Genomic DNA, 22697 nt, shown 5'->3' on the forward strand with positions numbered 1-22697 from the left:
AAAAAAAATGAAAATTATAAATATAGTGTAGCATTTTGGGCTTTCTTTTCTGATTCTTTATAGTTTTGTAGGCCATAATGGCTTTTTTCACCAAAACATATCATTAACCAAAGCCCATTTTAATAATCTATATATATAAAAGCAAAAGACAGAGAATGGTGAAACATTCAAAATATCAGAAAATGCCCTTAGTTAATGCAAACATTAAGAATTGAAATTATTAATTAAATGAGGATAATATGGTAAATTCACACTTTTTCATATTTAAAAAAATTAAAATTAAAAGAAAAATCGGATAATGAATCCTATTTTTATGGAGAACAACAACCCATTATCTTTTTTAATTCTAAAAGAAATTTTAAATTAAAAAAAAAACCTCTCGCAAGTGCGGAAGCACGTGCGGAGAGGTTAGTATTGCTTAAGACCCAACCCATAAAAAGATCTATGTAAAAAAATATATTAAAAAAAAAAAAAAATTCTGTTTTAGCAAACGACGTCGTCACTTGAGATAAAAATTAGGTCAGTCGACATCTTCTTCTTCCTCGCGCGCGCGCTGATTTCTCTCACTCTCTCTCTCTCTCTCTCTCTCTCTCTCTTCCTCTTCACACGCAGTGCCCAGGGTCTCCTCAACAGCCCCTCAACAGTCCCTCAACGGCAAACTTCGTCCGGAGGAACGTATCCTAAAAATTCAGATACTCGTGTCCGGAATGTCGGATACACATATCAGTTAGTCAACTAACGTATCCGATGCGTATCGGACCGTATCCGAACAAGTATCCGATACGTGATACGCCAATTTAAATTTTATTTTGTTAAGAATTGTTTCCAGTTTTTGAAATTTGCCCCTCATTCTAAAATGTTTTCTTTGACTACCCATTTTCCCAAAATCGAATCTTTGCCTCTCAAACACTGCGAATCCGGGTGAAATTTTGAAGAAAAAGGAACTTGGTTGTCCAGAAAACCATGAAACAAAGCATTTTGAGCATATACAATAGGTTTTGAGCGGCCCTGATCATGCACAGACCTATGTAAGTACATTGTAGTTGAACGTGCATTTATACGGCATCAGCATTACATGACCTTGTTCGCATTTTTACTTTTTTTTACAGAGCGAGGGTTCCATTGCGGTCAATTGCAGATTCTCTTTTAAAGTCACAACCAGAGTACCATGTATGTCGTATATATATATATATGGTTTCGGGGAAAATTTCGTTAGAGAAACGAGTGGAAGTAGAATTCTAATTTTCTTGTGATCTTACTATTGTTGTTTTTGCAGGGACGAAGATTGGAGTATTCTCGAACTCTTACAACCTCAAATGGTAATGTTTCAAAATTCTTCAACTTGTGCGGGGTACCTAGATTAGTAAATATGCATGTTTTATAGTAAATATGCATGTCAAATCAAGCTTCAACTGCAATTTTTAAAATTTCTTATAAAGAAAATTCAATTATTTCTAGTTGGCTTGACATATTTTTCTTCTCGTTTTCTTAGCCTTGGTTATATCTTGAAGCAGGATAAATGTGCAGACCATTTACTTTATGTCTTTACAGTAACCTTTGGTTAATTTGAGTGCAAGATGATAAATGCAGGTCATGAAGTGTCGTGGCACAGCGCAGAATCAATTACCAGGTCCATGCAGATGCAAATTGTTGATGCACTACGCTTGGGTGAGAGAGGCAAAGCTTCCAATCTGCTTTTGAATGTTGGCCATGGGAATGATTCGTTAAGAGCTGATGATTTCATCTATATTCTTAATTACTGTGCTAAGTCACCTGATCCATTGGTAAGCTGAAGAACATGCAATTAGTTGAGACACACTGTGTATGCGTGTTTATGTGTCTGATTCTACTACGTATTGTATACATTGTTTAAGTAGGTTGATTTGTTTTGTTAGTGTTTAATCACACCATTTAACCTATATGTTTGACATACATAGGATTGAGTTCACTTGTGTGTTAGCTGAGATAATGAGAGTTAGTGCATTTGAGTTGTTGATATTTGTGCCTGATTATGGTAATGTGAAGAGTGTCAAAGGAAAACCTAGCAAACTATATATAGACACTTTCTGTGCAATGAACATGTTTATATCGGTAGGATCACATTGCCAACTTTATTTGACTTAAATAACTTTGGGAAAATGCCATTGCGAAGGTAAGCATGGCGTTCTACAATTTTTCTGCATGTCAATAGTTGCTTTTTATAGGTACCTAGTTTCAGCGTGTAAGTGTATCTTATTTGGCAGTTGTTTCCTTTTCATGCAGTTTGTCATGGAGACTTGGAGAATAATGGATGAAAAAGAGATTAGCCTGAATAACATATGCTCTTTGCTTATGGTGCAAGCTCTATGTAAAGGAGGATATTTGGAGGAGGTAGGATTCATGCTATATACTTAAAAGGTATTGTCTGGCTAGCTTAGTCAGCTGGTAATAGTAAAACTATCTTGTTCGGATTACTGTAATATTATTAATGTAGTTATCAGAACCACCATTAAGATGCAACCATACTTTTACCATCATTCTTTGTTAGTTGTTAGTATTTTAATATTCTTGTGTCCACATGTGTTGTTCTTTGATCAGGCATTTAAGTTGATAAATTTCCTTGGAGAAAGTCCTGGCATCTATCCAGTTCTACCTATCTACAACAGTTTCTTAAGGGCTTGTGCCAAAAGGCAGAGTATAAAAAATGCCAATCAGTGTTTGGACTTGATGGAGCGTCAAATGGTGGGGAAGAATGAAGTTACATATTCAGAGCTTCTCAAGGTATGTAAAGCAAAATGGTTTTGTGTTTGTTCAAATATTATTTCGTTCCTCTTTTCAAGCACAAAGCCTTTGACTCATCACTTTAATAGTTGTTTTATTTTTTCTAACATGACAATTAGTTTGGGTGACTCATGTAATGTATTTAGATTACTATTAATCTCCCCATTCATGGCTTCAAATAATTTGTGTTGTACTGCTTCAATGTGCTTGTAAGGGGATAAAAGGATCAGTTTTAATTTCTAAGTGAAGCCCCAACTATAGCATAAAACTTTTCAATCAAAAGTAGGTCTGGAACTATCCTGTTTGATTGACATTTTTCTCTTTGATGATTATGATGTGCTTCTCTCTTGAATATTTGCAATGTCCGTATGGTGATGTGAATAGTTTTCCTTGTAGTTCACTTTTTCCTTGCATTTTGTGAAATATTTACAGTGGACCAATATATTCTAAAGTTATTTGGGTCATTGATAGTTACCCTGTATTTTCATTTCTTTCAGCTTGCAGTTTGGCAGCAAAACCTGCCTGCGGCCCATGAAATTTGGAAGGATTATATCAAACACTACAGTCTGAGCATTATTCCTCTACGGAAGTTTATTTGGTCTTTTACTAGGTTGGGAGATTTAAAATCTGCGTATGAGAAGTTGCAATATATGATGGCTTTAGCCATCGGGGGAAACACTTATGTTAATAAAACTTCTGAAGGAAAGTTGTATTCGTCAAGATTAGACATTCCTATACCTTCAATCTGTGAATTAAACTTGAAGAAACTTGATTTGGAGGAGAATAAACATTCTGTTCCTTCCATATACTGTGAGAATTTGGATGACCATGCTGTTAATGCAGATCAGTGCACTACTTTTGGCTTGGGAGTTGGAGAAGTTGAAAATGTTCGAATGGATATGCTTGATATACATATAAGCCAGCCTGTTATGAAAATTTTAAGATGGTCATTCAGTGATGTTATTCATGCTTGTGCACGATTAAGAAATGGTGGCTTGGCAGAACAGTTGATCCTACAGGTATAATAACCTTTCTATAGAATCTTGTGTTGGTTTGTGTAATATATTACAATGTTTGGAATTTTCCTTTTTATGTGAAAATCTTACATATGGTACCTTCACTGAATATGATATTCCTTCTTCTTTTTTTTTTTTTTTGGAAAAGAATGCTAAATATGATATTCTTGTTTGGAGAACAATGTAGTTATAAGCTTCAGAAGTTTAGTTTTGTATGTTTTGATTGTGATGGCTATTTTCTTTGCTGATTTCATCTTTTTGTTTTACTTATGTGATTCTCTATCCTGCCCTTTTTTATTTATTTATCTATTTTGTATGTACCTCGTTCAGATATCATCTTATGACATACTAAAGGAGCCCATTTTTGTCTAGATGCAAAAATTTGGGTTGCAGCCGTCAAGCCATACATATGATGGCTTTGTCAGAGCAATTACTTCTGAGCAAGGTTTCAGTAGTGGAATGGAAATTGTAAGTTATATTGGTTTATTGCATAGGCCAATCATCTTAAAAAGACTGATCTTGCAATTGTTGGCAATGTATTTTGTGCATTTTGGTTTTGTTTTTAATTAGAGATTTTTGCAACATTGTTGTTATCCTTCTGCAGTTAAGAATTATGCAGCAGAGAAATTTGAAGCCGTATGATTCTACTCTGGCAAGCCTTTCTATAGGTTGCAGCAAAGTGCTCGAATTGGATTACGCTGAGGCTCTGCTGGATCAAATATCTGAATGTTCATATCCACATCCTTTCAATGCTTTTCTTGCAGCATGTGACACAGTGGTGAGTCATATTTTATAGAACTGAATTCTCGTATCAGAAAATTTTCTTTTATGTGGCCTTGTTAATTAAAACTTCTAAAATTATAAAATTAATATCCACCAGAAATAGGTAGTCTATGATGTAGGGTGCTGACCCTGGTCCCTATACAAAAGAAAAGAAAAGATCCTGGTCCCTGAACTTTTTGAATACCTTATAAGAGTAAGAGTAGAGTTAGTTGGATGCTAATTTAAGAGATTTAGTTATGGTTTTCAATATTGTAAATGTTAGGAAGAGCTTTGTTCAAGTTATGCTTCTTCATTCTTGTTCTCATAGGAAATGAATGTGTTTGGCTCTAATAATAGGCATTATGTAACATGGGCATATCAAAACTCGGTATATATGCTAGCAGAGGGCAGCATGATAGAAGTATCAATGAGGATCAATGTTTTAAATAACTCGCCTTGGGCGTGCTTTGTGGTGCGCCTCTTGGCGAGGCGGTCGGAATGCCTCTTGGCGTATGCTTTTGGACTGAGGCGTACGCCTTTCTTCGAGGCTTACACATCCCCTTAGAGGCGTATGCCTTTTGGGAAGACTCAGAAAAACGATGTCGTTTGGCCTGGGATTTGAAAACCCAACATTAAAAACAAAACATTTTTGGCATCTCTGAGGTGATTTTCTAATGTTTTCTCCAGCAACATAGTGGCTAGAACCACAGTTACCGAATTTGAGATGGAGAGGGAGAGCCATGGAGAGAGAGAGCCATGGGAGCTTTGAAATTGGGTCAGAAGTGGTGAGTAAGACACTGGGTCCTTCAATTTAATAAGAGAGTGGGTGTTTCGAAGCAACTGTTGGAAAAAGGCTTGGGTCTTTCAAAGACCCTTTCCAACAACTTTACCATGAAATAAATAACAAAATTAATTAGCTATTTAATCTCCATATGTAATAGATTACAAAGAACAAATTACATATTCAAAGTTCTTTTCAAGGCACAGGTCTTTTTTTTTTTTTTGGTCTGAACCATGAGGTGGTCCTGGATGGGCCCCAACTTTGGGTGGCACCTTTAAGCCTTAACCACAACCCAGACTAATCCCCACTCACACCGGGTCGGCCCGTAAGGGGTAAAGTGTTGGCCAAAGTGGTGACTCCGTACGAGAGCAGGGATCGAACCCCTTACCTCTCTTAAGGATTGAGAGTGCCGAACCACTCACACCAACCACCTTAGTTAAGGCACAGGTCTTTCAAAGACCCTTTAAAGCCTTCTTTTTAATAATAGATTACGTATTTAATTTAGTTAATCTGCTATACACTATATGTTTTTTTAATGTTTTATATATATGAGTATTTAATAAGTAACAAATAACAAATAAATATTATACTATTTATTTGTAAGTATCATGCTATTTTTTTCACTATTTTCATATATATTTTTATTACGCTTTGAAATGCCTAAAAATCTTACACTTCGAGGCTTACGCCTCCCCTCATGGGAGGTAACGCTTTAGCGATTTAAAACACTGATTAGGATATGTTTTTCTGTTTTCTTATTTTCGTCATCTTATGAAAGTTTCATCTGTTTTATGCTCAGTTGTAATTCTCCAGCGCTTGAAAGCTTTTTCCATGTTTGTCTCCAGTAAATTCAAATATTGTTGCATGAACTATGCAGGATCAACCTGAACGAGCAGTGCAGATGTTGGCTAAAATGAAACAATTAAAAGTTATGCCTGATATTAGGACATACGAGCTGCTGTTTTCATTATTTGGTAACGTGAATGCCCCATACGAAGAGGGTGACATGTTGTCACAGGTGGATGCTGCTAAACGTATTAATGCTATAGAAATGGATATGGCCAGATATGGTATTCAGCACAGTTATTTATCAATGAAGAACTTGGTAACCCCCTACCCTCATGTATACTTCCTTTTAGTTTAGAGAATGAAATGGAGCATTGATAGGTGGCATATTCCTGCCTCTGATTGACAAGGGTCATTGGTATGTGTATGGTGGAAGACAGTATGGAATTTGTCTTCTGCTTCCACTGTACAACATAAGCATTTGTTATTATCCTTTTTTTTTATTTATTTTTTTTTTTTAAAAAAATTATCGTTTTTATATATTTATTTATTTATTTTACACTGGTTCCTTAGTATCTGCTATGGTTAAGATGTTTTAGTGGTTATGATGTTTATCTACGGAAACACTGCATGAAACATGGTGCATAGTTTTGTACATGGAAACCTTAAGAATATCAGCATGACTGCACACTTAGAAAATTTTATAGTTTGATAGGTGACTGGAGAAAATCTTGCGTATTTTACATGGTTTATCAAATAGTATAGGTAAGATAATACAGATTCTCCATTCAAAATGAAGGTATAAGGAGCATGATTATATACACTTTTTTCATTAAAAAATTCATATACGAACTTCATCTTTCACCTATTGTGGCTGTTAGTTTCGCTTGCAGCTAAGGAGAAAGGGAACAATGGATACTGTGATAGAATTTTATTTGGTGTAGTAAAAAATTATAGCTGTGTGCGTACAACACTAATGCCAATTATTTAAAGACGTACGTCATATGCATCATTACTTTTTCGGGGATATCGTTTCCATGCCTCTTAGGCCTGGTCTCTGTAGTTATTTCCTTGAGCTTGCGCATCAAAGCTTGTGGAAAAAGTTTTAAAAGGGGAACATAGACCATCTAGAGAAGGAAGATAAATTATGGTGTTTAAAAACTTTTGTGTGAATGCAGGGAGTTTCACTCATGACTTCTTATTTTTGCATGAATATTGATTATTTGAGATCAATATACAACTTTTGTGTTGTCTTCTAGAAGCTTATTTGCTTGAAAAGAGTAAAACTTGTGTTCTTTGTACCAGCTTCCTTTCTGCAACATTCCACCAAGGGGTCTGTCGTTATTTTATTTATTTTTCCTTATCTAGAACCCTACTCTAGCATTCTTTCCTTTTCTTTTCCTTCTTTTTCCCCTGTCCCACTAGCCTCATCTATGACATTCAATTTTTGTTTTTCCAGTTGAAAGCACTTGGAGCAGAGGGGATGATAAGAGAGCTGATCCAGTATTTGGATGTGGCAGAGAATATATTTTGTCGTAATAACATTTATCTGGGAACACCTATTTATAATACGGTGCTGCATTCACTCGTTGAGGCTAAGGAGGTAGGTGTTTTCATCACCATTGGTTTTCCTTTCATTTGCAACTTCATGATATGTGAAATATTGGACCAGTGTTCATCTACTTTTCTGTTTCTGATTACATGCAGAGTCAAATGGCAATTAAGATATTTAAAAATATGAAGTCATTTGGTTTCCCGGCAGATGCTGCGACTTATCATATAATGATTGATTGTTGTAGCATTCTAGGATGTTACAGATCTGCTTGCGCATTGGTCTCCATGATGTTGCGAGATGGCTTTTATCCATTAACAGTGACTTATACCATTCTCATAAAGGTAGCTTTAATATTATGATTACTCAGTCTGAATTATCAAGCATCCTAGGAAACTGCTACCATTTATGTATGTGATCGAAAAGTGTAATTTTTCCAACTCTTGATGTGCAAACTAGTTACATTTTAGTTCTGCTTTGTTTACATAAAACCCCTTCCTTCATCCTTCTTCATGCTTTCTTTAATTTTTTTTTTCTGACTAGAGTATTTGCAATATATAAATGCACTTAATTTCTTCTTCTTTTTTTTTTTCTTTTTTTTTTGGGTCTGAGAATGCACTTAATTTCAAGTTGAATAGATAAGCTATAGAAATTCTTCGATAGCCCTTTGCATGACCACATTTTTGGATGAAGTAAGTAATTTAATGAATAGATAAGCTATAGAAAAGAAAAGGAAAGTTACATTTTTGTCTTCTCTGAAAATATAAGTAATTTAATTAAAGATGATGACTTTGAGGAAGATGTTGAATCTTGTTTTGTTCCAGATTCTGTTGGAAGATGATGACATTGAGGAAGCATTGAATCTTTTGGATCAAGCCAGTTCAGAACGCAATGAACTTGATACCTTGCTATTTAATACCATTCTTGAAAAAGCCTGTGAAAAGGTATAATCTCATAAGATCAAAAGAGCAGCATGGTTCTCGATATACATGATTATAATTTGATCAACGACAAAAATTGTGGTTGCATTATTCGTTAGTAATATATATTTTTCTTCTCCCCTGCAATAAATGTCAGGAAGTGATTGAGGTAGTTGAATTTGTCGTTGAGTGGATGGACCAAGAAAAAGTCCAGCCGGATCCAGCGACCTGCCATTTTGTTTTCTCTGCATATGCCAACAGTGGTTTTCACAGCACGGCCATGGAAGCACTGCAGGTTTTGAGTATGCGCATGATATGTGAAGAAGATGGCAGCTTTCCAGAAAAGGCAGAATTTGAGGATGACTTCATCTTTGCTGAAGACACGGAAGCTGAATCACGAATAGTACAGCTTTTTAAAGATTCTGAAGAGGACCTTGCTGTTGCCCTTTTGAATCTAAGATGGTGCGCCGTGCTTGGCTTCCCAATTTCATGGTCAGCTAATCAAAGCCCATGGGCCAGAAGACTGTCATCTAACTACACTGCCAGGAAAGGAGCCACCTAATCATGATTTATATATAGGTGGCATTATGACTCCAGTGAGTTTCCCTTTATTATTATTATTTTTTGTTGTGGTCGAACGAAACGTAAGGCCTCCTCAGGAAGGAAGGGGAGAGGGTGAGAGGCACAGATGAGGTCTTGGTGAGGGTGTTAAATACCTAGTTAGTGACTGACTAATGTTGAATTAAAAAAACAAGACCGCGGATTTGTATTAAGGGATGCCTTTTATCTTTTTTGTTTCATTACGTTACTTTGTAAGTTACTGCTTGTATATTTAAAAGGTGAAATCGTGCTGCAGCTCTCTAAACTAGATCAACTGTGCCTAAGAGGAGGAGAAGGCACGTTTTGTTGTTAATTTAACAAAAAAAGCACAAAAAAGCATTGATATTTTCTTTATGCTTTTATTCTTTCGCAAGTTTGCTTTGACCGCTATCTTCTGTTGTCATTGTACTTTTGTTATGGTTCAAATCAGTTACCCGCAAGGGAGGAGGCATTTTCTCCGCAGCTTAGAATGAGTTGCTCTCCTCTATGGAGGGAAAGAAGGGTGCTGCCGGCAAATTCTTTAAATATTCTCTTCCGATCCACATCTAGGGGTTGTTAGACAAAAAAACTTGTAAAAATAAATCGATAATTTTATCATTCACAATTTATGGGATAAACAACATTACAAATTATAGTTGTTCACGATAAGTTTTCAAATTTTTGTATGAAAACGATAATTGGATTAATTAACAAGATGAATGTTTACATATCTCAATTTAAACAACCAAACTATCACTCAATTATATTTTTGTATGAAAACGATAATTGGATTAATTAACAAGATGAATGTTTACATCTCTCAATTTAAACAACCAAACTATCACTCAATTATTAACTAAAGTACAACCAAAAGATGAGTAATGAAGGGAATTAACCTCATTCTTGGCAGATATCTGAATTTAATTCATATCATGACAAAATACAAACTGCTTTCACAAGACGACACGAATTTGAAAGCCATAAGGAAATTTGAGAGTTACAATTACCTAAATTCATCACATGTACACCTGAGTCACTTGTATGACCAAAGTGTTATTTATAGTTTATAAGACTTGAGGGTACAATCTGGTTTGGAATAGGAAACAAAATAAAACAAAAAATAAATAAAAAAACATGAAATCAGAAGGGAGGAACGTTGCTCGACACTGCAGCACAAGACACCACACTTGGGATACTGAAAGCTCTCTCAACTGCTGAAGTGCCCCACAAGACTTGAGCACACTTCGAACCACACTCTTCCGGCACTCTTGCAATTTGCCAGTACTTTTACAACGTCCCTGTTCCAGAAAAGCTATTATCAACTGAATAGAACTAGAATGAAGTTTATGCAAGTGTCGGATATAACCAAGCACAGAAAATGATAATGCACGCAAACCAGACATCACATGCACATCATATAGAATGGAACATTATCTATCTGTTTGTGTATATAAGCCTAAATGTAGTAGCTAAAAGGTCGAGTCAATCTTATGATCAATACCCAGTTGCATTAACAGGGAACATACATTTGAATGATGGCTATTGGCTTTCTTCACTCCATCTGTTTCTTCTTCTCTTCACTGCATATGTATGGAAGTAACTAGATCGAAAGTAAACCAATGTTAGTACCATCTGAGAAATTTTTTTGAGAATTGAATAATTGAAAATTGTTTGTTTGATCGGTGGAAATATATAACAATTGCATATGATGAAGTAGTTACCTATTATTCTTTTCCTAGTTCTTCAGAAGCCGTAACGCCATCTAAGCGCTTAAAGAACACTTGGTCATGTCCGTTTCAGTATTTTATTTATGCTCATGAATACGGTTCAAGTGAACTTCAATTCTCCTCATGCACCCCGTTCAAGGGAACTTCATTTCTCACACGGGACCTGAAAAGACAAGGAAGAAGGGAGAGTTAGCTGGGAATTGATTTCTTTAGAAAAGGACTAAGAAACAGAGATGTACAAACCCAAAAAATCTGCCCTCTTTGTTTTTGCTTTTCTGTATAAAGGAATAGTATCCAATTTCGAACTGGCTTAAAACGGTGGGGCGTCGCATCCGTTTGGGCAGTGATGCTGAACTCTGAATTGAAAGCCATTGAAGTTATGTGAGGTTCTCTGTCTCTTCTGGAAGGTAATGACAAACTAAAGGAATACTCAATTTCCAACTGATACAGAGTAGAACCTAGTGTCACTGTCTGACATCTTCAATTCCAAGATGACAAAGCACTACGCTCTCTACCCAGCCATCTCGCTACACTGCATGTTCAAAAACCAATGAAAACTCTCATTTAAGCATTCAAAGTATAAACCAGCACAGGAAATGACAAAGCATGCAAAGAAGACAGAAGGATATGATGTGAAGAAGCAACATATTTTGGGTTAATTATTCATCAGATTTGTGAAGAAGCAACATGACTGCTTTTCATAGCATTAAAAGGCACCAATTTCAAAAGCCATAAGGAAATCTGAGAGTTAGAATTACCTAAATTCATCACATGTACAACTGGGTCACTTGTATGATCAAAGCCAGGATGCCTAATCAGTTTCTTCTTTTAATCACTGCATATCCATGAAAGAAAAATAAGAAACAAAACCGAATGTTATTATCATGTGAACATACCAACAACAAAACAATGTTAGGATCAAGGGCTCATCATCTAATACAGACATACCACTTTCTTGGTGACTTGCTGTTGCACAATCACAATCAAGCCATAAGAGTTTTTAGTGGGGACCCAATCTCCACTGACCCAACCCTTAATAATAGAATTCAGGATCATCTGAAAAAGAAGAAAATGAACAAGCTGAGGTTGGTTGCCATTTGAATGAAAGTGTGAATGCAAAAGAAATAAATTAGTTACAAAAACGCACCAGGCGATGGATCAATGCGAATGTCTAGGATGTGAGCAATCTTGGACCAGTCCTCACCTGTTTCTTTCTGGCATCTTTGCTCTAAGATGGGACATTTACAAATGTACAAACTTTTTAATGAGGTGAGGCAACGAAGCCCTTCTGGGAGTGATGCCAAATTAGGGCAATCCCATATCCTAAGCAACTGAAGTGACTTGAGGTTGCCCATCCCTTATGGGAGTGATGCCAATTTAGGACAATTTGAAATATGCAGTCTCTGTAAGGAGATGAGGCGACCCATCCCTTGATCTGGTAGTGATACCAAATTAGGGCAATCTTCAATTCTAAGCTCCTGAAGTAATGTGAGGTTGCCGATCCCTTCTGGCAGTGATGCCAATTTAGGACAATCACTAATTCGGAGGTGCTGGAGTACTGTGAGGTTGCCGATCCATTCTGGTAGAGATGCCAAATTAGGAAAATTGCTAATATGGAGGGACTGGAGTAATGTGAGGTTGCCGATCCCTTCTGGCAGTGATGCCAATTTAGGACAATCACTAATTCGGAGGTGCTGGAGTACTGTGAGGTTGCCGATCCATTCTGGTAGAGATGCCAAATTAGGAAAATTGCTAATATGGAGGTGCTGGAGTACTGTGAGGTTGCCGATCCATTCTGGTAGAGATGCCAAATTAGGAAAATTGCTAATATGGAGGGACTGAAGTAATGTGAGGTTGCCGATCCCTTCTGGCAGTGATGCCAATTTAGGACAATCACTAATTCGGAGGTGCTGGAGTACTGTGAGGTTGCCGATCCATTCTGGTAGAGATGCCAAATTAGGAAAATTGCTAATATGGAGGGACTGGAGTAATGTGAGGTTGCCGATCCCTTCTGGCAGTGATGCCAATTTAGGACAATCACTAATTCGGAGGTGCTGGAGTACTGTGAGGTTGCCGATCCATTCTGGTAGAGATGCCAAATTAGGAAAATTGCTAATATGGAGGGACTGGAGTAATGTGAGGTTGCCGATCCCTTCTGGTAGTAATGTCAGATTGGGGAAGCTTCCAATTATAAGATCAGAAAGTGATTTGAGGTTGCAAATCCCTTCTGGTAGTGATGCCAAATTAGGACACTTCGAAATTTCGAGGTGCTGGAGTAATGTGAGGTTGCCAATCCCTTCTGGTAGTGATGCCAAATTAGGGCAATTTGAAATATGCAGTCTCTGTAAGGAGATGAGGCGACCCATCCCTTGATCTGGTAGTGATACCAAATTAGGGCAATCTTTAATTTCAAGCTCCTCAAGTAATGTGAGGTTGCCAATATCTTCTGGCACGTATTCTATATCCCCAACGCTGCAAATCTCCAGATATTTTAATTTGGAGAGAACAGAGGAGGAGGGAAGGACCTTCCAGCTGCTTCTCTCTAACAGCAGTTTATCAAGATTTGGGTACAACGGCATGGAAGTTAGGTTAGGACAATCACCTATAATTAAAGTAGAAAGACAAGGAAATGAAGAAGCTGAAGCTGAAGCTGTTTCATTCCTCCACCATCCCTTGAGATTAGGGCAATGACTTAGACGAAGACTATCCAAGGAGGGAAAGAAGGTCATCGATGGAGAAGCAGCTGACATCATCATCATCTCATCACTCGCAAAGTCCTTAACCTTGTCTTCTGCTGATATGTACTCCAAATTCGTTAAACTTAAAAGCTCTAGACTCTTAAGAAGAGGTAAATGATCCAACGGTGGAAGATGTTGGCATCTAACACAGCCAAACAATTTGAGATTAACAATATTTGAGAGAGAGAGAAACCAACTCGCAACCCTCGCACCCATATAGTACTCCACGGTTAACTGTTTTAGACTTGAATGGGGCTGCAGCGCTTCCATTGAGTTAATAATTACATCACTCTCCTCCTCAACCGCAGCACTATTTTCTCTTTCGATGAGCATCCAATGTAAAGTCAACGAATAGAGATGTCGTTTCTCCTTCAAAACTGCACCATCATAATTCAATTCTGACACCATATCTTTCTTGTACCTCAAATTTCTGATCTCCAACTCTCCTCTTAAATCCTTCAGCTTCCCCAACTCACTGAGCTCTGCACTGTCCCTCAACTTGGAATTGCTTTTGCTCAAAACAAATCTACTCAAAGTACGAAGACGAGTCAATTCACCCAATCCACCAGGAATCCGAGCCAATTTATGACATCTTTTCAAAATGAGATGTCTCAAGTTGATCAATTTCTTGATATCTCTAGGCAATTCCATAAGAGAGCCACATCCTGAGAGATCTAGTGTTTCCAAATTTTGAAGTTTGACTATCCAATTTGGAAGTCTCTCCATTTTTTGGTTATCATTAAGATCAAGATATCTTAAATGTTTCATTTTCCTAAGACATTTTGGTAATGTTGTAATATTCAATCCATTCAAACTCAACATACGCAATGACTTAAAATTTGAAGCAATTGTAGCACAAAATGACTTATGGAATGACTTCAGCCACCACTCCCAGTTTTGGCTCAGGAAAAGGAAAGTCCTTAGCTTATTTGATTCCAGCAAGGATGTTGGTATTTTCCATTTCGACGAATCAACATCAAAATCAAAAGATACATGAAGAAGACGTTTTGCATCAAAATCAGTCTTATTGCGATCTATTATTGTGCTTCCCTTCCCTGCCACTTTAACAGCAAGTTCATTCATGAGATCATGCATTTTACAGCTTTTTATTATACCAAACTCATCTTTTTCTTCTTCTTGGAAAAAAGATCTCCAAACTAGTTCGTTATAATATTCATAACCAACATCTTCCAAGCACTCATTAGGATTTGAAGACTTAACGAACCCTTGTGCCACCCACAGCTTAATTAAATTCTCTACGGGAATCTCATAATCAGGCGGGAACAAACTACAATAAGCAAAACAATGTTTCAAATGTGATGGGAGAACATCATAACTCAGCTGAAGTGTTGGTAAAATATCATCTTCTTCTTGACTTATTGTTGAAAGCTTGTTATTCTTGAAAGCTGACCACTCAGTTTCTGGATCTCTAGTGTACAACATCCCTCCTATGGTCCTTATAGCAAGCGGAACCCCCTTACATTTTCTAGCAATCTCCTCCCCAATCTCCTTAATGGTTGAACTCTCTGGCTCTTTTCCCTCTTCGAACGCCATTTTCTTAAATAAAACCCAGGACTGCTCTTTATTCAAGCCAATTAAGTTATGTGGTTCAGCTGTATCTGCTATATTTGCAACCTTTTTACTACGGGTAGTTATTAGAATTCTACTCCCATCTGCACCACCCATCAACAAGTCTTTCAATCTAAGCCATTTGTTACGATTCTCATTCCACACATCGTCTAAGACAAGGAGGTATCTCTTCCCATCGATCTTCTTCCTAAGCTCATTTTGCAACTGATCCATGTCAAGGTTATTCGCTTTTAGGATTTTCTTAACAAGTATATCCAACTGAAATGAATTAGAGACACACGTCCACATTTTCAGCTCAAAATGGTTTTGAACCTCTTCATCGTTGTATACGAGTTGGGCAAGTGCAGTTTTTCCCATTCCTCCAAATCCCACAATGGAAATGGCGGACACATTCTCTGTATTCTCTGTAGAGATGGGATGCAACAGAAGTTGAATAATTGCTCTTTTATCTTCATCTCTCCCTATTATATTATCCTCCCGGACAAATGAGTGAGTGACCCTCTCTCTTCTTACAAATTCTACATCTTCACGATTCCTTTCTAATTGACCAAATGTTCTATTCGAGGCAATCTCATGGAGTCTCTTGTTAAGATCTTTTATCTTATGACCGATTTTCCGCCCAAAAACAAGCTGGTTTGAGCTAGAGAAGAAGATGCGTACCTGCTTTGACACTTTATTATTTCCAGGCACCATTTGTCTCCACTGAGCTTCAGTATAAAACTCATCGAGCACGTCATCAGCTTCATAAACTGCATCTCCTACGCTTTCGAGCCACACTTTGACTTCATTATCGTTGGCTTGCTTTTGCTCAGCATCAAGAAGAACAGCTTGGAGTTGGGCAACTTTTTCCTTGAGCTTTCGGATCTCATCTTTGACACCCCAAGGCAATGCAATCTCTTGCAAAACAAGGGAGCCTAACCTTCCAATGATCCGTTCTGCAACGTTGAAGAGGACTCCTTCTGCCATTGGAGAAAGGAAAAGAGTATTATTCTTGACGAAAGTTGTGGTTTGTTGATAGAGTTTATTTGGTGTGGAACAGCAGCAAGTGGAGCAAGATTATAAATAATTGGACAAAGGAAAGAGGAAACATGTATCAAATCACGTGGGAAAGCTTTCAATATTTGGTGTGGAACAGCAAGTGGAGCAAGTTGACTGGTTTTGTCATTATGTTAATGGAGTCCAATTGGTTGGTGTTGTCATTATTTTAAAGAAAGATACACTGAATTAAAAAGCTTAGCTGTGTTCACCAACAAAAAAAAAAAAGCTTAGCTGTTTTCTAAAACGTTGTTTGTCTTTCCGTTTCAACTTAAGTTGCTTTACATTACTAATTAATAATTAAATAACTTGTTATGAGCGTACAATTAGTCTCTTTCACTTTCAAGGACTGTTCTCTGGGCCACAACTTTTGAAAATTTTTCCATGCCTTCACGTGGAGGTGGGTGGGGATGGGGTCGTCTAATGAAAAGCAGAATTCTAATTGACAGTGCCACAACAAGTCTTTCCACATGGGTCGTTGTGTCATGCTAGCTTTTTTTGTCTGTGTTACCTTTTGTAAGTGCATTCCAGCTTGGTTTTGGCACCGCACATGGCGATGGGGACGGGTCGTCATAGCTTCTGAGAAATTGTCGGTGAGGTCCCTCCCCATTCTCCTTCCCCCCTTGGTCACCTGTTCGAATCCGAGGAAAAAGTTATCCCCTCCCTAATCGCTGTAATTCAAAAAAGAAAAAGAAAAAAAAAAGAAGCCATTTCCTTTCAAAAGAAAAAAAGGCCACTTTTTCTTTTACCCTCAGTTCAGGTGTAAATGATTTTATACAAGGCTTTTTTTGCGTTAGAATTCTTGTGAAAATTCGTTAAGTCTGACATTCAGCACCATTTAAACAATGAGAGCAGCAAACCACCAACTTTTCATGTAAAACCAGCAGATGTAGAACTGCTATGACATAGATGATTTGAACAATCTAAATTTGCTACAATAACAAGAATCACATTATATTGAATGTATTTGAAATAACTACATGTCGTACATTTGAAATTGATTTAAAATGACTACAAGCAAGGAATCATTTGAAATCAATTTATTTTCTCCCTATCTTTTTTTTCCTCAATAATCTCAAAATGCCAGCTGGCAAAACGGTACTTTTTCCATGTTGGCATCACCTTCCACGTGTCAGACAGTGACTCCTCAATTCCCCTGCCACATTGGCTTTTTTTTTTTCGCTTTGGTAGGGCCGGCCCATGAAATTGCTTAGTCCCAGGTAGATAGATGCCATCATAGTTGGATTTGAGACCAAGCAATGTATATATAATGGTGTTAATTAATTCCTCTGTTTTGTAAATGGATTATTTCTTGAGTGCATGTTCATAGAAAAACAAAATGAAAAATTACTTCTGTAACCAAAAATAAATATATAAAAAAGAAAAGAACTATTATTACTTTGCACTTGCGCCAAAATGCCCAAAACCAATGTGGGTTGTAGGTAGGGACTAGGGAATAGCAAATACTTAATGAAGAAATGCTTCACAATGAAATGATGCATAAAGATTAAAGAAATAGAGAACTAATGTAAAACACAAAAAAGGGACTATTATGTAAACTCATTTAAGCTAAGATCCATTAAGTGTGGAAGTGGAACATCCCAACTAAAAATAAAAAATAAAAATCTTTTGGGTCTAGCTAAATAAAAAACTCCTAACTAAATAAAAATCTTTTGGGTCTAGCTAAACTGCTCTGGTTTCACATTCGAAAGACTATTTTGTGTCGGTAAAACTAAATATCCAGATAAATAACCAAAATTCTAACTAAATAAGAACCCCTCAACAGTTTTCATATCATGCTTCTTACCTTGTAGTGATTACATGCATTAGCGGGTGATTGCTGATTAATCAACCAAAGTGGAAAAGTACCAAACTGAAGCATGAAGCCATTGATATGGACACCATTGCATAATTTGGATTATTGGAAGTTGTGTCAAAAACAAAAAAGCAGAAAAAATAAACCCCACAGCCTCCTTACAGGCTCCAGCCGTGCCTTTTGTTTCTGTTTGGCCGATGGCTTTTTAGTGGGGACCCAATCTCCACTGACCCAACCCTTAAAGATCATAAAAATAGATCATAAAAAGAAGAAAACGAACAAGCTGAGCTGAGGTTAGTTAAAAACTTTCTTTTAAAAATTGCACATTCAAAAAAGTAAACAGAAAAAGCTCCCATCAGATGACTATGTTACCCTTTCACCTAATTCCCATACAGTTCTGATTCTTCTGAGTATCTTATGATCACTCTGCAGCTGTGTTTAGGAACTTGGTTAATTGCAAACATGGATTCATTTCCATGCTCAAGAAATTTCAGCTTGAATCTTGATCAACTATGTATTAATTTCTGAATAATTATCATTTTGCTGGTTACTCATCTGCATATCTGGGAAAATTCATAACAAGGGGCCTATAAAATTGTGAAACCATAGAAGGATATTAGTGTCAATGTAATGAAAACTTTAAAAGATTCCTATGATATATGTTGGCGTGCATTACTTTTAATAAGTTTTATACCTTTATTATGTTGCATCAGTGGTACCACTAACTCATCTACTCCTTTTTCCAACTCCAATCCCCTTAATTACCCACTAACCCTAAGCCGAATTTCCTTTTGCATACTATTGATGGCTTGGTGAGCCAGACCAATAATTGAACTAATGTGATATGAACCCATAATGGAAATTTCAGCTCAAGCTGATTCTTGGTTGTGGAAAAAGGTTTAAAACGAGAACATACACCATCTACAGAAGGAAGATAAATTATAGTGTTTAAAAACTTTCGTGTGCATGCACTCATGACTTCTTATTTTTGCATAAATATTGATTATATGAGAGCAATATACAACTTTTGTCATTGAGTGGATGCACCAAGAAAAAGTCCAGCCGGATCCAGCGACCTGCCAATTTGTTTTCTCTGCATATGCCAGCTGTGGTTTTCACAGCACGGCCATGGAAGCACTGCAGGTTTTGAGTATGCGCATGATATGTGAAGAAGATGGCAGCTTTCCCGAAAAGGCAGAATTTGAGGATGACTTCATCTTTGCTGAAGACACGGAAGCTGAATCACGAATAGTACAGCTTTTTAAAGATTCTGAAGAGAACCTTGCTGTTGCCCTTTTGAATCTAAGATGGTGCGCCGTGCTTGGCTTCCCAATTTCATGGTCACCTAATCAAAGCCCGTGGGCCAGAAGACTGTCATCTAACTACACTGCCAGGAAAGGAGCCACCTAATCATGATTCATATATAGGTGGCATTATGACTCCAGTGAGTTTTCGTTTATTATTATTATTATTATTTGTTGTGGTCGAACGAAGCGTAAGGCCTTCTCAGGAAGGAAGGGGAGAGGGTGAGAGGCACAGATGAGGTCTTGATGAGGGTGTTAAATACCTAGTGCAACTATATTAGATTTGTATTAGGCTAGGCTATATTTATGAAAATTAAGGGATGCCTTTTATTTTTTGTTTCATTTAAAAGGTGAAATCGTGCTGCAGCTCTCTGAACAAGATCAACTGTGACTAGGAGGAGGAGGAGGCACGTTTTGTTGTTAATTTAACAAAAAAAAGGCACAAAAAAGCATTGATATTTTCTTTATGCTTTTATTCTTTCGCAAGTTTGCTTTGACCACTATCTTCTGTTGTCATTGTACTTTTGTTATGGTTCAAATCAGTGATGCTGGTGTGCGGTATGAATCCGCAAGGGAGGAGGCATTTTCTCCGCAGCTTAGATTGAGTTGCTCTCCTCTATGGAGGGAAAGAAGGGTGCTGCTGGCAAATTCTTTAAATATTCTCTTCCAATCCACATCTAGGGGTTGTTAGACAAAAAAACTTGTAAAAATAAATCGATAATTTTATCATTCACAATTTATGGGATAAACAACATTACAAATTATAGTTGTTCACGATAAGTTTTCAATTTTTTGTATGAAAACGATAATTGGATTAATTAACAAGATGAATGTTTACATCTCTCAATTTAAACAACCAACCTATCACTCAATTATTAACAGCTTTCAACCAAAGGATGAGTAATGAAGGGAATTAACCTCATTCTTGGCAGATAGATATCTGAATTTAATTCATATCATGACAAAATACAAACTGTTTTCACAAGACGACACGAATTTGAAAGCCATAAGGAAATTTGAGAGTTACAATTACCTAAATTCATCACATGTACAACTGAGTCACTTGTATGACCAAAGTCTTATTTATAGTTTATAAGACTTGAGGGTACAATCTGGTTCAGAATAGGAAACAAAATAAAACAATAAATAAATTAAAAAAAACATGAAATCAGAAGGGAGGAACGTTGCTCGACACTGCAGCACAAGACACCACACTTGGGATACTGAAAGCTCTCTCAACTGCTGAAGTGCCCCACAAGACTTGAGCACACTTCGAACCACACTCTTCCGGCACTCTTGCAATTTGCCAGTACTTTTACAACGTTCCTGTTCCACAAAAGCTATTATCAACTGAACAGAACTAGAATGAAGTTTATGCAAGTGTCGGATATAACCAAGCACAGAAAATGATAATGCACGCAAACCAGACATAAGGATATAATATGTGAAACAAAAATCACATGCACATCATATAGAATGGAACATTATCTATCTGTTTGTGTATATAAGCCTAAATGTAGTAGCTCAAAGGTCGAGTCAATCCTATAATCAATACCCAGTTGCATTAACAGGGAACATACATTTGAATGATGGCTATTGGCTTTCTTCACTCCCTCTGTTTCTTCTTCTCTTCACTGCATATGCATGGAAGTAACTAGATCGAAAGTAAACCAATGTTAGTACCATCTGAGCAATTTTGTTGAGAATTGAATAATTGAAAATTGTTTGTTTGATTGGTGGAAATATATAACAATTGCATATGATGTAGTTACCTATTATTCTTTTCCTAGTTCTTCAGAAGCCGTAACGCCATCTAAGCGCTTAAAGAACACTTGGTTATGTCCGTTTCAATATTTTATTTATGCTCATGAATACGGTTCAAGTGAACTTCAATTCTCCTCATGTTCAAGGGAACTTCATTTCTCACACGGGACCTGAAAAGACAAGGAAGAAGGGAGAGTTAGCTGGGAATTGATTTCTTTAGAAAAGGACTAAGAAACAGAGATGTGCAAACCCGAAAAATCTGCCCTCTTTGTTTTTGCTTTTCTGTAGAAAGGAATAGTATCCAATTTCGAACTGGCTTAAAACGGTGAGGCGTCGCATCTGTTCAAGCAGTGATGCTGAACTCTGAATTGAAAGCCATTGAAGTTATGTGAGGTTGTCTGTCTCTTCTGGAAGGTAATGCCAAACTAAAGGAATACTCAATTTCCAATTGATACAGAGTAGAACCTAGTGTCACTGTCTGACATCTTCAATTCCAAGATGACAAAGCACTACTCTCTCCACCCAGCCATCTCGCTACACTGCATGTTCAAAAACCAACGAAAACTTATTCAAAGTATAAACCAGCACAGGAAATGATAATGCATGCAAAGAAGACAGAAGGATATGATGTGGTAAATGAGTATCAAAGACCACATTCAACAGAAAGCGTATGACATCCTACCAACAATGTACATAACCAAAGAAACAAAGAACACAATTAACTTCATTCCTGGTAGATCAATCTGAATTTCATTCATAAATAACAAAAGCGGCGTACGCCTTTCTTCGAGGCTTACGCAAAGGAAAGAAATTAGTTAGAAAAACGCACCAATGTGTATCTCTGGGATGTGAGCAATCTTGGACCAGTCCTCACCTGTTTCTTTCTGGCATCTTTGCTTTAAGATGGGGCAATCTTTAATTATCAATTTTTTTAATGAGGCGAGGCAACGAAGCCCTTCTGGGAGTGATGCTCAAGAAATTTCAGCTTGAATCTTGATCAACTATGTATTAATTTCTGAATAATTATTATTTTGCTGGTTACTCATCTGCATATCTGGGAAAATTCATAACAAGGGGCCTATAAAATTGTGAAACCATAGAAGGATATTAGTGTCAATGTAATGAAAACTTTAAAAGATTCCTATGATATATGTTGGCGTGCATTACTTTTAATAAGTTTTATACCTTTATTATGTTGCATCAGTGGTACCACTAACTCATCTACTCCTTTTTCCAACTCCAATCCCCTTAATTACCCACTAACCCTAAGCCGAATTTCCTTTTGCATACTATTGATGGCTTGGTGAGCCAGACCAATAATTGAACTAATGTGATATGAACCCATAATGGAAATTTCAGCTCAAGCTGATTCTTGGTTGTGGAAAAAGGTTTAAAACGAGAACATACACCATCTACAGAAGGAAGATAAATTATAGTGTTTAAAAACTTTCGTGTGCATGCACTCATGACTTCTTATTTTTGCATAAATATTGATTATATGAGAGCAATATACAACTTTTGTCATTGAGTGGATGCACCAAGAAAAAGTCCAGCCGGATCCAGCGAC

The 22697-nt window shown here is 36.9% G+C and overlaps 1 protein-coding gene, 1 long non-coding RNA gene and 1 pseudogene across 3 annotated transcripts; 1 reads left to right on the forward strand and 2 right to left on the reverse strand.

Moving 5' to 3' along the window:
* The first annotated feature begins 727 nt into the window (after window positions 1–727).
* On the forward strand, window positions 728–9531 carry LOC110747299 (Tetratricopeptide repeat (TPR)-like superfamily protein). The gene is made up of 14 exons (XM_088248952.1): window positions 728–1028; window positions 1110–1170; window positions 1277–1319; window positions 1591–1784; window positions 2263–2370; window positions 2578–2760; window positions 3258–3779; window positions 4149–4244; window positions 4381–4554; window positions 6197–6424; window positions 7565–7708; window positions 7813–8001; window positions 8482–8601; window positions 8735–9531. Exons 1-14 carry the CDS (start codon window positions 1015–1017, stop codon window positions 9137–9139), a joined length of 2481 nt encoding a protein of 826 aa, XP_088105078.1. The 5' UTR covers window positions 728–1014; the 3' UTR covers window positions 9140–9531.
* Window positions 9532–10038: 507 nt separating this feature from the next.
* Window positions 10039–22119, reverse strand: LOC110747578 (uncharacterized). Its single transcript, XR_015833757.1, has 5 exons — window positions 21960–22119; window positions 21381–21669; window positions 10878–11046; window positions 10683–10756; window positions 10039–10454 (listed from the first exon to the last, which is right to left on the reverse strand). It is a non-coding gene; the product is annotated as an uncharacterized LOC110747578 (long non-coding RNA).
* Window positions 11827–16314, reverse strand: LOC110747426 (putative disease resistance protein RGA1; annotated as a pseudogene). The gene is made up of 2 exons (XR_015833746.1): window positions 12031–16314; window positions 11827–11939 (listed from the first exon to the last, which is right to left on the reverse strand). The product of XR_015833746.1 is annotated as a putative disease resistance protein RGA1 (transcript).
* Window positions 22120–22697: the final 578 nt, after the last annotated feature.

This window comes from Prunus avium, chromosome 2 (genome assembly GCF_965620075.1).
Source record: "Prunus avium chromosome 2, drPruAviu1.hap1.1, whole genome shotgun sequence".
Classification (NCBI taxonomy): domain Eukaryota; kingdom Viridiplantae; phylum Streptophyta; class Magnoliopsida; order Rosales; family Rosaceae; genus Prunus; species Prunus avium.